At 36.3% G+C, this 16,218-nt stretch overlaps 1 protein-coding gene across 3 annotated transcripts in view; it reads right to left on the bottom strand.

Moving 5' to 3' along the window:
• The window catches only part of LOC138169222 (protein FAM169B-like), a 112,444-nt gene that overhangs the window by 18,610 nt on the left and 77,616 nt on the right, over positions 1-16,218 (bottom strand). For all 3 annotated transcript variants that reach the window (XM_069098500.1, XM_069098501.1, XM_069098502.1), the window contains exons 4-5: positions 4,817-4,902; positions 2,618-2,792 (exon numbers count right to left, since the gene is read on the bottom strand). In XM_069098500.1, the coding sequence (XP_068954601.1) occupies positions 2,618-2,792; positions 4,817-4,902 (261 nt within the window). The remainder of the gene's footprint in view (positions 1-2,617; positions 2,793-4,816; positions 4,903-16,218) is intronic.

The raw sequence follows: 16,218 nt of genomic DNA, 5'->3' as shown, positions 1-16,218 counted from the left end.
GGGGTACAGAGGAAGAGAAATCTATATACAGATATATAACTGCATATATATGTATATGTGTATTCCACTCATTTATATATGCACAGAGATGTATGTATATATATATATATATATATATATATATCACATTAGCACACTACATACTAAGACTTGTTTTAAAATATTACTAATGTTTAGGAATCCTTTAAAGAAATTAATTCCTTGAGCCGTGTGATCTTAAGAATAGTCAATCTTTGTAGCTAAACAAAACAAAGAGTAAGCATTTTCTCTGAAGGCTCCTTAAAAAAAATCATTGCAACAATATAACATGAAAAATGTTTTCATCACAGTGTAGTTCAATGAAAACAACTTTGTTTTGATTCTCAAAAAATATTTCAAATGGGAAACAGGAAACATAGACAAAATAAAAGAAAAAAAGTAGGTAGACAATCCATGAAAGGAGTATTTGTTTTCTTTGTCTGATTCTGAAGGAAGTTAATACATATTAACCCATCTAATTTGTTCTGAGAATGTTAGTGATAGATTATTTGCACTTTATAAAATAAATCTATTCAGAGAGAGAGATGTCAAATAGCCAGTGAAAGTTTCTAAAAATTCACAGAATTCACCTGATAGAAGCAGCAGAAATGTAAATGTTCTCTTTGGTCTTCTCCTTAGTTTCCTTATCTGGGAAATAATGCAGCCAGACAAGATGATCTTTAAGGTCTTTTCAAGAACTATTTAGTATTCCGTGATTCTATCACATGATCTTACTCAACATGAAAACACTGCCAGTAATGCACAGAATATGTATCCTAGATAATGAAAACAGCCCCAGTCAGTGGCAGAGGCAGCTGATTACACAGTGGATGGAAGGCTGGATTTGGAGTCAGGAGTTCAAATCTGGCCTCCAATACTGACTAGCAACATACCCCAGGGCAAGTCACTTAGCCTGTTTGCCTCAGTTTCTTCAACTATAATAATAACACCTACTTAGCAGGGTTGTTGTGAGGATCAAAGGAGACCATATCTGTAAAAAGCCCTTAGCACAAGGCACACAGAAAGTGCTAAGTGTTTACTCCCTTTCCCCTTCAGCAAACCCTGAGGGGACACCACCAAAGTCAAAGCAATCACAAGCCTTTATGAAGCACCTACTCTGTGCCAGGCCTCGTGCTGGACACAGAATATACAAATACAAAGAATGAAACAATCTCTACTCCCTAGGAACATACATTTTATCAGAGAAAGTCATCTTCAGAAGAACATGGGAACACTGATAAGTGCATCATGAGCAGAGTCTGTATTTGCAGGACAAAATGAAAACACTGACAGTCCCATATCATGAAGGTATGGCTCTTATAGACAGAAGCTTCTGTAGTGGGCTTGTCTAGGATAATCCGCTACTAAAAATATCAAAGTGAGCCCCATGGCACAAGTGATCCTTGCTGCTGAATTACGACAATGTAGTTGATGGGAGATGACAGCCGATAAGGGTCCCAGGAAAGAAGAAACACATTAGTGTTCTCTTCCATTTTAACCATTCCACTGTACTCCTTTGTTCTCTTCTTGCAGTGATAAGAATATGTAAAATCAGTGTAACCAAGACACCACACACACACACACACACACACACACACACACACACACACACACGAATGATTAAACAAAGACAACCAAAGATAAGAATTTCAAGCTTTTCCAGTTGATCCTGGAAAACAATTAACTAAAATGACTTCCTGGGTGGAAAAACACAGATAGCATGGGGGGGGAGAAGAAATGGTGACAAAGTCAGATTTATACAATTCTGGGCAACTGGAATGTGTACCCAGTGTGAACATGGTTTAAAACTAAAATCAGACTTTAGATTACCCTAGAGAAAGATTTAATTCGGGTAACACTATACCCATGATTGTACACAGAAGAAATTTATTTTTATTGAAACTTAAACCTTCATAGAATCTGAAAGGGTGCACTTTGGGAAAGGCTGGGTCTAAGATTTGTTGACAGAGCATCTAAATAATTACACTAAGAGATCAAGCATTTTCAAATGAAGATTAAGCTATCAAATTTATTTGGAAAAGTATTCATGTTCCACACTCTTCCTGGTCACAGTCCCTAAAAATAAGCCAGAACCTCACATCCTAACCTTCTTGCCACAGCCTAACTCTCTTCTGAGGTAATGTCTATGAATTTTGGCATAGCCTAGCTTTTTTTTTGCATCACATGTCGGGTATTAGTAACAGCCTTTCTCCTGACAGCTAATTGGTAATGTTAAAGAAAAGAAATATAAAGTTTATATGCTCACTGCAATCTTGAATGCCAACAGGTGTCAGATGCAGAGAATCAAAGGGAAGAAGCTTTTCATCCTACCCACAGGTGATAAGGGAGCTAAAGAGAAATGGAGTCAAGATTATACACCCTTGAAAATTACATGATAATCATCCTGATGAGAATACAGGCTTTCTAATAATTCAGTTGAATACTCAAGATTCCTCCAAATCAATTTTTGAACAAGTGAATACTTAGTAACATTTCTATGTGACCATCATTCAAGTAAACACCAAGAATGATTTGCCTTCTTACCCAGAACCAATCATAGCAAGCCGTGCTACCTTCAGTATGTGACTAATTATTTCACCTTTCATCTTGATGGTATAAAAACCAATAGCATCTCCATTCCTCCACAGAATTTTTGCATGTTCCGTAGCAGAATGAGGTAAAAAAAACATGCCATCATCCAAATTTCTCTCCAATCTTCCAAAAATAACGCAGTTAAGAATAAAAAGTACAATCCTTTCCCCAAAAGACTGGACCTTCAAAGAGAAAAAAAAGGGAAAGAGCAAGTGAGACTAGAAATAAAAATTAGACATGAAAAACTCTGCATTGTAATGAGAGTATGCACAGGGGTCATGTCTATTTTCCATCATTGTACAATTCCTTTCATGCCAAAGGACTAAATGTAAATTATGGTTTCTAAAGAGGTATTTATTATGTTGGCCTTTTCTTAATGGTATGGCTCTGAGAAGTGAGGGATAATACCAGATAATAGCTTCCTTAGCCTTTATGGATTGTAGAAATGTATTGTATCATATATAACTTTAAAAAAAAAAAGAAAAGAAAATCACACTTGCTACTAAACTGAAAGCTAGCTCACTGAAGGTGAGAGCAAACTATTCTATTATAAACAGCATATTCTGTGTCCTTTGAAAGAAACCAAAACTTTTCTCTTTTTTTTTTCTTAAAGATAATAAGGTTCTGGCTCAGGAAGTTTTAATGCCATGATAGAGAACAATTATGATCTTATATTTAGGCTCAGTAATATGTAGGACAAAGCATTAATTTATGAATGGGTCCAAATCTGTCATACAGATTCTTTTATTGTAGGAACTTTGATAAATGACCAATGCATTCTAAAGAATTAGGGGCTGATTGGGCCTTGAATCCTAATAATTCTCTAGGTTTCCAGTAGTTTCCTGTTTTTTGTATATTAGGAATTTTATCAAATAATTGATTTTAATTGATTTCTAAATATGCAAAATGCTACATAAGAAAAAAAAATTCAAGGCTAAAAATTCTAGAGGTTAATAGAGACATACTGTGAGGTAATGAGACTAATTTGATGTACTTATTGAAAAGGAAATTATGCACTAAGCTACATATGTAATTATGGAATTAAAGTATAGGTGTATCCTATTTTTTAAAAAAAATCAATATTCAAAAGCATCAAGTTTAGAAAACAGATTTTCAAGGGCTTGATTATTCATGTTACCAAATGACTCATCATAGAATTCCTTTCAATTTTAAGCTCCCCAAAGGCACTTGGAATATGAATCAACTTACACACACAACTATTCAGAATAAAAACATCTATCCTGTAAAGGAAGGGATATCTAAAGTAAAAGATTTGGACAAGAAACTAACAAAACAATAGTGTGTTAATCGCAAACCCCAAAGTTAATTTGTTACTAAAATGAGCATAACTGCCCAAGAATTTTGCTTGTTTGTCTGTCTCTAACAAAACCAGTTCTAAGAAGAGCTGGATCTGTGTGTTTTTTTTACCTACTGTACCAGAACAAAACTGGCCCAAGGAAATAATCTCAGAAGCCAACCTGAATGAAATGGCTATTTTATTCAGGTGCTATCCTTGGAATGGGCTTTGAAAAAAAAAATCACCTATCCCTTGCCCCTGCCTGCAAAAGGAAGCACAACAAAATCATACCAAAATGAAATGGACCAGGAAGGAAGAGGGAAATCTATTTTGCACCCAAGAGGAGAACACCTAATGCTCCTCCTTTGCCTCCCCTTCCCCCCATAGATGCCATCATTATGCCACTTGTCCCAAGTTCCCTAGGAACCAAAGGGTCTGAACAGTAATATCCCACCATTCTTCTTATTGTGTAACTTCCTCCTCAGCCTTCCTTTGTTGACCAACATGACCCTCTGTCCAGCCCTGGTAGTCTCTGCTCTGATTCCCTCCACCATGGTGGAATGTATTTTCCCTCTGACAAAAACCCAAAGCCAGCCAGCAAGAGTTTACACGATGATAGTTCGGGAAATCTGCTTATTTCTGACCTGTGGGAGGAGTAACCAGGAAGGAAATTAAGCTGAAAAACCCCAACATGCAAATCACAAATATAAAACAGCCCTATGCAAATTGCCAGATGTCTAAAGAGTGAAACAGCAGAAGCCAGATGAGTAGAAAACAATCCATTTCATTCATTTTATCATCAAGTCCCTTCAAGGAAAAGGTGGGGTAGCCTGGTTTAAAGAGTGAGAAAAAAATGTGTCTTGGTTAAATTCTCATATGCTAACATCACTTGACATTATGCTCTCTCACCTGTATTAGACCTTCTCTAGAAGGATCAGATGTTTTCATGATCTCTTCTATGGACCACCAAGATCTGTTCAGGTAAACAGCCAAGGCTGGGGAAAAAAAAGGCAAAGACAATTACGTACAGGCAAATAGAGCTATCACAGAGGCACCTGAAGGAGCCAGAACTTTTGGAAAGATAACTAACAAATGAATGGACTGGTGGAAACGGGATAGGACTTAAACTCAGGACAGATCTTGGTTCAGATCCATTTATTAGCTCTGTGACTCTGGGAAAGTCATTAACTTTGTGCCTCAGTTTCCACATCAGTAAAATAAGGAGAATGGATCTCTAAGGTGCTTTCTAAATGAACTCTATGGGGAAAAAAAAAAAATGAGTGGTAAATTTGTCCTGAGAGTCAATGGATTATAGACAACTCATCTGGGAAAGTAGATACTTAGTACTTAATTGTTAAACTATGAACTCCTAGGATCTAAAATTAGAAGAGTTTCTAGACATCATTGAGTCCAAACTCCTCATAGACAAGGAAAGTGAGACCAAGAAGGGTAAAATAACCTGCCAAGGTCAAGGAGCTAGGATAGAATTTGAACACAGATCCTTTGACTCCTGATCTAATCCTCTTTCCTCTATCCCACAGAGGAAGACAGTTCCATCCACCTAAACATTAAGAGACAGTGTAGTATATTGTAGAGGAAGCAGGTCTTAGGTCCTGAAGACCTATACAATCAAATGAGATATTTGTAAAGAATTTAACATGTTGCTTGGCACATAGCAGGTGTTTAATAAATTTTTATTCCATCCCTTACTCTCTCTCCTACAAGAATAATGACTGTGAGCAACTTACTAAGACTACATTACAAGTTACAAAGGAGTTGCTGAGACCATCCTTGGTAGAGAGAATTTTCATAATGGGAGTTCCCTATACCAATCAAAACTATAGGTCTGTCCAAAAAAAAAAAAAAAAGGCAGAACTTTCAGCACCTGCGGCCTTAATAATCTGTTTCCAGGAAATCACAACACAACCCACAAAAGATACTTAACTGACACCGTGGGCAAGCCTGAGTTCTTCACTTTCATCATTATACCATCAGAGAGCAGGTTTTTATAGGGCAGAGTCTTTTAAGTTATTTTTCAGTGCTTGGACTGAAATCTACATTTTTTTAGACTTAGTCATCACCACCAGTTGGTATTTTCTATAGTCTTTTCCTCCTTTTGCCAGCTCCACCCAGCCCCTTTGATCTTGAGTTTTTCTCAGGTGTGTCCAAGGAGATATGGGTTTCCAACTTCTCCACCCTGGTGCTAAAAGAATAAGCACACAGCATCTCTCCCCACCCTCACCCTTACCTTTACCCCTCACACATACACTTCCAAGTTCTCTAAGGGAGTTGACTGCTAATAACTACAGAGAAAATAACAGATTAAAATAACAAACCAAAACGAAAATTCATAACGTAAGAAGTCACTCTTCAATACCCCTCCATCTTGTTTCATATGCTAGTTATTATCTAAAACTGTCCTAAACTTTTTTTCTCAAAGGTCTAATTCAGCAATTGGGCAAATTAAATTGCATAACATCTCTGAAACCTGCCCCATGACTGTCTGCTCACCTGGCCCCCTTCCCATTGTATCACCTCTCACTTGAACTACTGCAATACTCTTCTAATTCTTTTCCTTGCCTTAAAATCTCTCTTTTTTCCAATCCATCTCCCACCAAGTGATCATTCTTATGCCTAATAATAGTAGCTTGTATTTATACAGTGCTTTAAGGTTTACAAAGTGCTTTGCAAATCTCATTTGATCCTCACAACAACTTTGGGAGGTAGGTTCTATCTTTATCTCCATTTTACATTTGAAGAAACTGAGGCAGAAAGAGGTTAAGCAACTTGTCCAGGATCCCACAGCAAGTAAATGTCTAAGGCTAAATTTGAACTCAGGTCTTCCTGACTCCAGGCCCAATGCTCTAATTCACTGTGCCACTTAGCTGACTACGTAAGTCTGATCATGTCACTCTCATCCTTAAGAATGTCCAGTGACTTTCTCTTGCCTCTACAATAAACAATAAAATCCTGCTTGGGATTTAAAGCTTTTCTTATTGTGTCTTCAACCTATTTTTCCAAGCTTACTACACTTTAGTTCCCTTCAGACACAATATAGTCTAGCAAAACTGGCCTACTTGTCAGACCATATATATGACATTCCAACTCCCATCTCTTTTCCTTTGCACAAACTATTCCGATGCACAGAATGTACTCTCTCTTTACCTCTTTTTCTTAGAGTCCCCAACTTCCTTCAAAATTCAGTTCAAATGCCATCTCCTCCATTGGATTGTTCCTCATCCTCCTCAGCTGCTATTTCCTCCCCTACTCCCTTCTATTTCCTTTGATTATAGTTGTATTTTCTTGTATGTATATATTTCTCCCAAACAGAAATAAACTTGAGAACAAGGACTGTTTCTTTTTAAACTCTATGTGTATTAATAGCTTTTGCACATTTTTGTACATTTCCTAATCATCTCTTCCAGTATCTGAAGAGTTATCCCTTATATGACCAAAAAAAAAAAAAAGCCATTCAGCAAAAATCAATCAATATATCAATTTTGTGCCTGACAGTATATAATAAATTCATACTCATAGTCCTTTGCAAAGGCGGGAGGAAATACATTTTTCTCATGTCTTCATCAGGATTATTTGGTCATTTAATTACGTAACATTCAGTTTCTTGTTTTTGCTGTTCTTTGCATTTGACCTATAGATAGTATGTACACTGTTTTTATAGTTCTTCCTACTTCACTCAGCATCCATTCATACAGGTTTTCCCATACTTTTCTAAATTCGTGTCCATCATTTCTTACCAGCACAATAATATTCTATTATATTCATTCACCACCCTTTGTTTAGCTATTCCTCAAAAGATGGACATCTCCTTTGTTTCTAATTCTCTGCTTAAAAGAAAGTGTTTAGAACATTAATCTCCTTTGAGTATAGGCAGATAGTGTTTCATTTTTGTCTTTGTTTACCAAGTGTCTAGTATAATGCACAGAACATAGCAGCAGCTTAATAAATACTTGTAGATTGATTTATTGATTAACTAAGAGCACTCATAAGTGAAACAGAGAAAGGCTATCTCAGGAGTGAGGAACCTGTACCTCGTGGTCACATATGGCCCTCTAAGTCCTCAAGTGCAGCCCTTTGATGGAATCTAAACTTCAAAGAACAAATCCCTTTAATAAAAGAATTTGTTCTGTAAAATTTGGACCCAGTCAAAAGGCCACACACAAGGACTTAGAAGGCCACATGTGGCCTTGAGGGTGTAGATTCCCCACCCCTGACCTAGCACCAATCGGGTCCAAGGATGAAGTGACAAGAAATGGTCTGGTGAATCCCTATGTACAGAGTGGGACTGAAGCAGGTATTCGTTACTCATGGCGACCTGTTGAGAACATTTATTCAGGATGTTTCAGAAAGTATCCTAAGAGTTGTCAAACCTGACAACCACTACTCACTTCTAGTGATTCATATGGAGACAAAAGAAGGAACCCAAAAAGTGCTGCTATACATTTTGAGGTCCTGGGCAAAAACCTAAAAACCTTAAGGCAAAGGCAAAATTTTCATCACTGCTGTCAGTTGAAGGTGGGGGTTTCAGAAGAGAAAGGCAGATTTAGGATGTGGTTAACTGATTAAGAAGATGGTATCTGAGAACAGGACTTGGATTTCTAGTCCAAGACTTAAGCTATATAAGTGACAAGTTAGTAGCCAGGGAAAAAGTATATATATAAAACGAGTTTAAAATTTAGTTTTTATATGTTTGTACATACGTGTGTGTGTGTATATATGTGTGTGTATATGTTAACTACTATATATAAAACTATATATGTATATATAATTGTTTATATATACATGAATATGATTATAAATATATAAACTGTATATATACATAGTTCAAGTGTTGGGGTGTGTATATGTATGTGTGGGTGTGGGTGTTTATGTGTGTATGTGGGTGTGGGTAGGGACTTTCAAATGTAATCAGGAGTCTTTAAATTGAAAACATAAAGAAAGGAAGAAAACTGCCTACTTATATTGCCCACAAAAACGTCGAAATATATACCACAGACCTAACTGTAGCATAGGAACAAGAGTATGAGATTCTAGGTCCATTAAGAGAGGAAAACAACCAATGAATGGGTCAGGACTAACCTTGTCCACTGCCTTATGATGTCTATGCCTAAAAACATGCAGAACCCATTTTAAACAAAGTAAACATGAGATCTTGATGCAAGGAATTTTACCAATGAGGCCTACCATTTTATCAATCAATCAAAAAGCACTGTTTAAGCATCTTCGTAATGCCCGGCACTGTGCTAAGCTATGATTGAGATCTGGCATGTGATCCATAATATATGGAAACAGAAGGAGACATCTTATCCAAAAGGAACAAATTAGATAAAAGAGCAGAGACAAAGTATATCCAGAAAACATTATCATGTAGAGGAAACCACAAACTGGAAACGAATCTTGGTGAAGAACATTCTGGTAAGATTAAATAGAAGGACAAGCAGAAGCAACATTATAGTGAGAGTATACTATATGCCACCAGACTAGAAAGAGGAAATGACTGATTTCATAAAACCCATCATGGTGGCATGGTATCATAACACCATAGAACTTTACCTAAATATCTCCTGAAGCAGTCTCTTCTTTTATTTTATTTGCTTTTTGGAGGGGGGAGGGCAGGGCAATTGGGGTTAAGTGACTTGCCCAAGGTCACACAGCTAGTAAGTGTCTGAGTTCGAATTTGAACTCAGGTCCTCCTGACTCCAGGGCCAGTGCTCTATTCACTGCACCACCTACCGTGTTTCCCTGATAATAAGACACTGTCTTATTTTTTTTTTTTTTTTTGGACAGAAAAACACCAGAGGGCTTATTTTCAGGGGAGGGCTTATTTTAATGAACATTGACAGCAATTTTAATAAACAGGTAAATGTGAACAAAAAAATGTACCTTTATTCAATAAGCAAATCACTGGGGAAGAACAGGATGACGCTCTCACTGCTGCAGCTCTGATTGGATCCAGCTCGGAGCACGGCGTGCGTTTCACGGGGCGGGGGGACGGTGCATACAGAGGGTACCGTAATGTAGCGTGTAGCGCAGGGGATCACCTTCACTATGATAGCAATCTCAATAGGGCTTATTTTCGGGGGAGGGCTTATTTTAGAGGAATCTTACACAGTAAGGGGAGGGCTTATTTTCAGGATAGGTCTTATTATCGGGGAAACACGGTAGCTGCCCCCAGTCTCATCTTTAAAAAAAAAAAAGTGGCTGATAAATTCTTGAATTCTCTTAATAAAAGCCTCATTCTTCAAGAGGTGAAAAAAATCAGCCAGAGAAATTGTGATTCTGGGTTTGACAAGCAAGGAAAAAGTAGTTGTTGGAGAGAAATAATAGAAACCTTAGGAGGAAGTAACTAGCTTAAAATCTGTAATTAAAAAAAAATTCAGGGCATATAAAATAGGCCTCAGTCCTCTGCAGCCCCCTGTAGCTTTTGCAAGAACTATGGGAGAGTGAGAGAAAAGATGGGCAGAGAGTATAAAGAATCTATCAGCAGCACATTAAGTAATCTCTGGGAATAGTTACACAATGGGTAAAGTCCTCTAGGAGAAAAGAAGGTGCTATAAAAATGCTTCATTTATTAATTTTTAATTTCACCCATTGTGGCTTATAGAAGGTCTATAAAGCAATGGTAATGATGATGTTTCTGTTTAATGTGAATCAATAAAAGGTCAATTTACTAATACAAACATTTCTTTGGACAGAAAATGCATGAGATAGCATTAGTCACACACATTAATGTTACAAAATAGATTTATCTTGCTTAAAAGCCAAATCTTACATTGTTAAGAAGTATACACACAGGGGCGGCCAGGTAGCACAGTGAGTAAGAGCACCAGCCCCAGTGTCAGGATGACCTGGGATCGAATCCGGGCTCAGATACTTAGCACCCACCCAGAAACACCTGGCCGTGTAACCTTGAGCAAGTTACTTAATCCCAATTGCTTTAAAAAAAAAAAGTATACACACAATGATGAAAACAAAATACAATCTTATTGAACAAATGCAAAATAAATCACACTCTATACCAGCTCTTAAATAAGGAAAAAAATGTGTTGAATAGCATTAGCACTTGGTCAATAAAGGATATCACTTAATTAAGATAAAATAGGAATAAAAATGGTTGCATTTTGGAAACCTGAACACATTCAAATCAAGTCCTAACAACAAGAATCCTTGAATGTGGAATGAATGGGATGTTGTTATTGAGGAGTCACTAATGATTATTTTTTTTAGAAGAGGGGAGCAATGCTCTCTGAAGAAAAGAACAGGAAGTCTAGGTTACTTAAAGACTTATGGCAACAAGGCAAGCTGAAATCATAGTTTAAATCTCTATATAAGCTGGTTATCCTTACAAACAAGAAAACTCTTCAATACTCACACACTACATATCAACTGGGTCCACTATTTCACAAATGGACACCTTTTGTGTGAATGGCTTAGAATAAATCTATCATTATGACCAGAAAAACACCATGAACCACATATATATGCCCATCTAGTAGCTAGTACATGTTGAATTTATGAAATGATGTATTACCATGTCCACTTTAATTATTTAATTTCTATATGAATGACTTGGCCAAAGAGACTCATTATGCTAAGTGTTTCAGATACGAAGAAAAAAAAAGACAATCCCATTCCCAGCAAGTTCACAGCCTAATAAAGGTGACAACATGAAAATAATTCTGTCCAAACAAGCTACGTACAGGATAATAATCAGTGGAGGGAAGGCATTAGAATTAAGGGAGACTGGAAAAGCTTCCCATAGAAAGAAGTCAGGGAAGCCAGGAAGCAGTCAGTGTTGAGAAGGATAAGAATTCCAGGCATGGATGTCAGCCAATGAAAATATCTTGAGTTGGGAGACACAGTGTCTTCTTTAAAGACAAAGTAGGTCAGTATCACCTTCTTCTCATTCTCACCATCATGCCCTGGCTTATGGTGGCTCAAATGCAAATAATGACCATCTCTCCTAACTGTCTGGCCAAATTCTGTCAATCCTTCAAGATCCAGATCAAATTCTACATCTTCTTGCAAGGCTTCAATAATTCTAGCTCACTCCATCTCTTCTTTCCTTGACTTTCCACAGCACTTACTATTCATATACCCTGGTACTCAATGATATTTAATTAATATTTCATTACATATGGTTTTCTACTATTTTTCTTCTTTTTCATATATGTAAGTATATGAACTAGTCATAGTACACCAGATTCTAAAATTCTTGACGTCAGGAACTATGATAAATAATATTTTTGAGGCATACACTTTAGCAGCTAACAATATTAGATGCAAAAGAATTGGGTTTAAAAACCTGCTTTTGATACTAATTAGCTGTGGTACCTCAGAGAAGTCCCTGTACCTCTCAAGGCCTGAGTTTCTCCTAATGAGAAAAATAAGGGAGCAATCCTTATCTCAGATAAAGCAAATGCAAAAATTGACCTAATTAAAAGAGATAAGGAAGGAAACTATATCCTGTTAAAAGGCACCATCGAGAATGAAGCAATATCACTACTTAACATATATGCACCAAGTGGTGTAGCATCCAAATTCCTAGAGGTGAAGGTAAAGGAATTAGAGGAAGAAATAGATAGCAAAACTATACTAGTGGGAGACCTTAATCTCCCCCTATCTGAACTTGATAAATCCAACCTCAAAATAAACAAGAAGTTAAGGAGGTGAACAGGATTTTAGAGAGGATAGGTATGATAGATCTCTGGAGAAAACTGAATGGGGATAAAAAGGAATATACTTTCTTCTCAGCAGTTCATGGCACATATTCAAAAATTGACCATGTTCTAGGGCATAAAAACCTCACAATTCTATGCAGTAAGGCAGAAATATTAAACGCATCATTCTCAGATCATGATGCAATAAAAATTATATTCAATAAAGGGCCAGGGAAAGACAGACTAAAAACTAACTGGAAATTAAACAATTTGATCCTAAAGAATGAGTGGGTCAAACAAGAAATTATAGAAACAACCAGTAATTTCATTCAAGAGAATGATAATAATGAGACAACATACCAAAATCTGTGGGATGCATTAAAGGCAGTTCTTAGGGGGAGTTTTATATCCCTGAGTGCATACATGATTAAATTAGAGAAAAGGGAGCTCAACGAATTGGGCATGCAATTAAAAAACCTAGAAAAAGAACAAATTCAAAATCCCCAATTAAATACTAAACTAGAAATATTGAAGACTAAAGGAGAGATTAATAAAATCGAAATTAAGAAAACTATTGAACTAATAAATAAAACCAAGAGCTGGTTTTATGAAAAAACCAACAAAATTGATACACCCTTAGTCAATATGATAAAAAAAAAAAAGAAAGAAGAAAACCAAATTATGAGTATCAAAAATGAAGAGGGTGAATCTACCCCCAATGAAGAGGAAATCAAAACAATAATTAGGAATTATTTTTCCTAATTGTATGCACATAAATTTGACAATCTTAGGGAAATGGATGAATATTTAGAAACATACAAGTTGCCCAGATTAACTGAAGAGGAAGTAAATTACTTAAATAATCCCATCTCTCAGAAAAAGAAATTGAACAAGCCATCAGTCACCTCCCTAGGAAAAAATCTCCAGGGCCAGATGGATTCACTAGTGAATTCTATCAAACATTTAAAGAACAATTGATTCCAATACTCTACAAATTATTTGGGAAAATTAGTGAAGAAGGAGTCCTACCAAATTCTCTTTATGACACAAATATGGTACTGATACCTAAATCAGGAAGAGATAAAACAGAGAAAGAAAATTATAGACCAATCTCCCTCATGAATATAGACGCAAAAATTCTAAATAAAATACTAGCCAAAAGACTACAGCAACTTATCTCAAGAATAATACACTTTGATCAGGTGGGATTTATTCCAGGAATGCAAGGATGGTTTAATATTAGGAAAACCATCAGTATAATTGAGCAAATCAACAATAAAACTAGCAGAAACCACATGATCATCTCAATAGATGCAGAAAAGGCTTTTGACAAAATACAACATCCATTCCTATTAAAAACATTAGAAAGTATAGGAATAAATGGAGCCTTCCTTAAAATAATAGGTAGCATCTATTTAAAGCCATCAGCAAGTATTATATGCAATGGGGAGAAGCTGGAAGCATTTCCCATAAGATCAGAGGTGAAACAAGGGTGTCCACTATCACCCCTCTTATTCAATCTGGTACTAGAAATGTTAGCAGTAGCAATTAGAGAAGAAAAAGAAATCAAAGGAATCAAGTTAGGCAAAGAAGAGACCAAACTATCACTCTTCGCAGATGATATGATGATATACTTAGAGAATCCTAGAGAATCAAGTAAAAAACTGCTTGAGACAATAAATAAATTTGGCAAAGTTGCAGGATATAAAATAAACCCACATAAATCCTCGGCATTCCTATATATTTCCAATGAAACTCAACAGCAAGAAGTAGAAAGAGAAATCCCATTTAAAGTTACTGTAGACATTATAAAATATTTGGGAATCTACCTGCCAAAACAAACCCAGGACCTGTATGATCATAACTACAAAACACTTTTCACACAAATAAACTCAGATCTAACTAATTGGAAAAATATCAATTGCTCATGGCTGGTCGAGCTAATATAATAAAAATGACAATTTTACCTAAATTAAATTATATATTTAGTGCCATACCAATTAATTTACCAAAAAACTACTTTATAGAGTTAGAAAAAATAGCAACAAAATTCATCTGGAAGAATAAACGGTCCAGAATATCAAGGGAATTAATGAAAAAAATTGCTAGGGAAGGTGGACTAGCTTTACCAGATTTCAATCTGTACTATAAAGCAGCAGTCATCAAAACTACTTGGTACTGGCTTAGGAATAGAGGAGTGGATCAATGGAATAGATTAGGCACACGAGATTCAGAAGTCAACGACTACAGTAATGTATTGTTTGATAAACCCCCAGACCCTGGTTTTTGGGATAAGAACTCACTATTTGACAAAAACTGCTTGGAAAACTAGAATATAGTATGGCAGAAACTGGACATAGACCATTATCTAACACCATATACCAAAATCAAGTCTAAATGGGTTCATGATCTAGGTATAAAGGTTGATACTGTAAGCAGTCTGCTAAAACAAGGAATAGTTTACCTATCAGACTTGTGGAGAGAGAATGACTTTATGACGAAACAGGAATTAGAGAACATTATAAAATGTAAAATGGATAATTTTGACTACATGAAATTGAAAAGTTTCTGTACAAATAAAGCCAATGTAACCAAGATTAGGAGGGAGGTGAGAAATTGGGAAAGAATCTTTACAACCTATGTCTCTGACAAAGGACTCATCTCTAAAATATACAGAGAACTGAGTCAAATTTATAAGAATACAAGTCATTCCCCAATTGATAAATGGTCAAAGGATATGAACAGGCAGTTTTCAGAGAAAGAAATTAAAGCTATCTATAAGCACATGAAGAAATGCTCTAATTCACTATTGATTAGAGAAATGCAAATCAAAACAACTCTGAGGTACCACATCTCACCAGTCAGATTGGCTAAGATGACAAAACAGGAAAATGACAAATGCTGGAGAGGATGTGGGCAAACTGGAACACTAATGCATTGTTGGTGGAGTTGTGAACTGATCCAGCCTTTCTGGAAAGCAATCTGGAACTATGCCCAAAGGGCTATAAATACTTTCATACCCTTTGATCCAGTAATACCACTCCTAGGGTTATATCCCAAAGAGATCATAGAAATGGGAGAAAGACCCATATGTACAAAAATGTTTATAGCAGCTCTTTTTGTTGTGTCAAAGAATTGGAAATTAAGGGTGTCCATCAATTGGGGAATGGCTGAATATGTTGTGGTATATGCATGTTATGGAATATTATTGCACTATAAGAAACGGGGAGCAGGTGGTCTTCATATTTACCTGGAGAGGCTTAAAAGAACTGATGCTGAGTGAGAAGAGTAGAACCAGGAGGAATTTGTACACAATTACAAACACAACGTATGTGTGATGACCAACTTTGATAGACTGGACTCTTCTCAACAATGCAGGGATATAAGTCAATCCCAAAAGACGCATGATGGAGAGAAAAACGTGCATCCAGAGAAAGAACTAGAAAGAACTAAATTTATATCCAGGTGGAAGCAAAATACCTGATCTTTCTCGTTCTCTTATTTGATTTTATGTCCTCTTTACCATTTTTCATTCCAGCTGGTATAATCCATCCTTATAACCTGACCATTGTATAATGTGAAAGTATTTACAGATTCTATACTTGATTATAAGACGCCATTGGGGGGGGGGGG

Source organism: Petaurus breviceps, unplaced genomic scaffold (assembly GCF_028583685.1).
Source record: "Petaurus breviceps papuanus isolate PSGF00001 unplaced genomic scaffold, PetGlider_PUasm1.0 37, whole genome shotgun sequence".
NCBI lineage: Eukaryota > Metazoa > Chordata > Mammalia > Diprotodontia > Petauridae > Petaurus > Petaurus breviceps.
The sequence above is the reverse complement of the archived record's forward strand: the minus strand, read 5'-3'. Positions and strand labels throughout refer to the sequence as shown.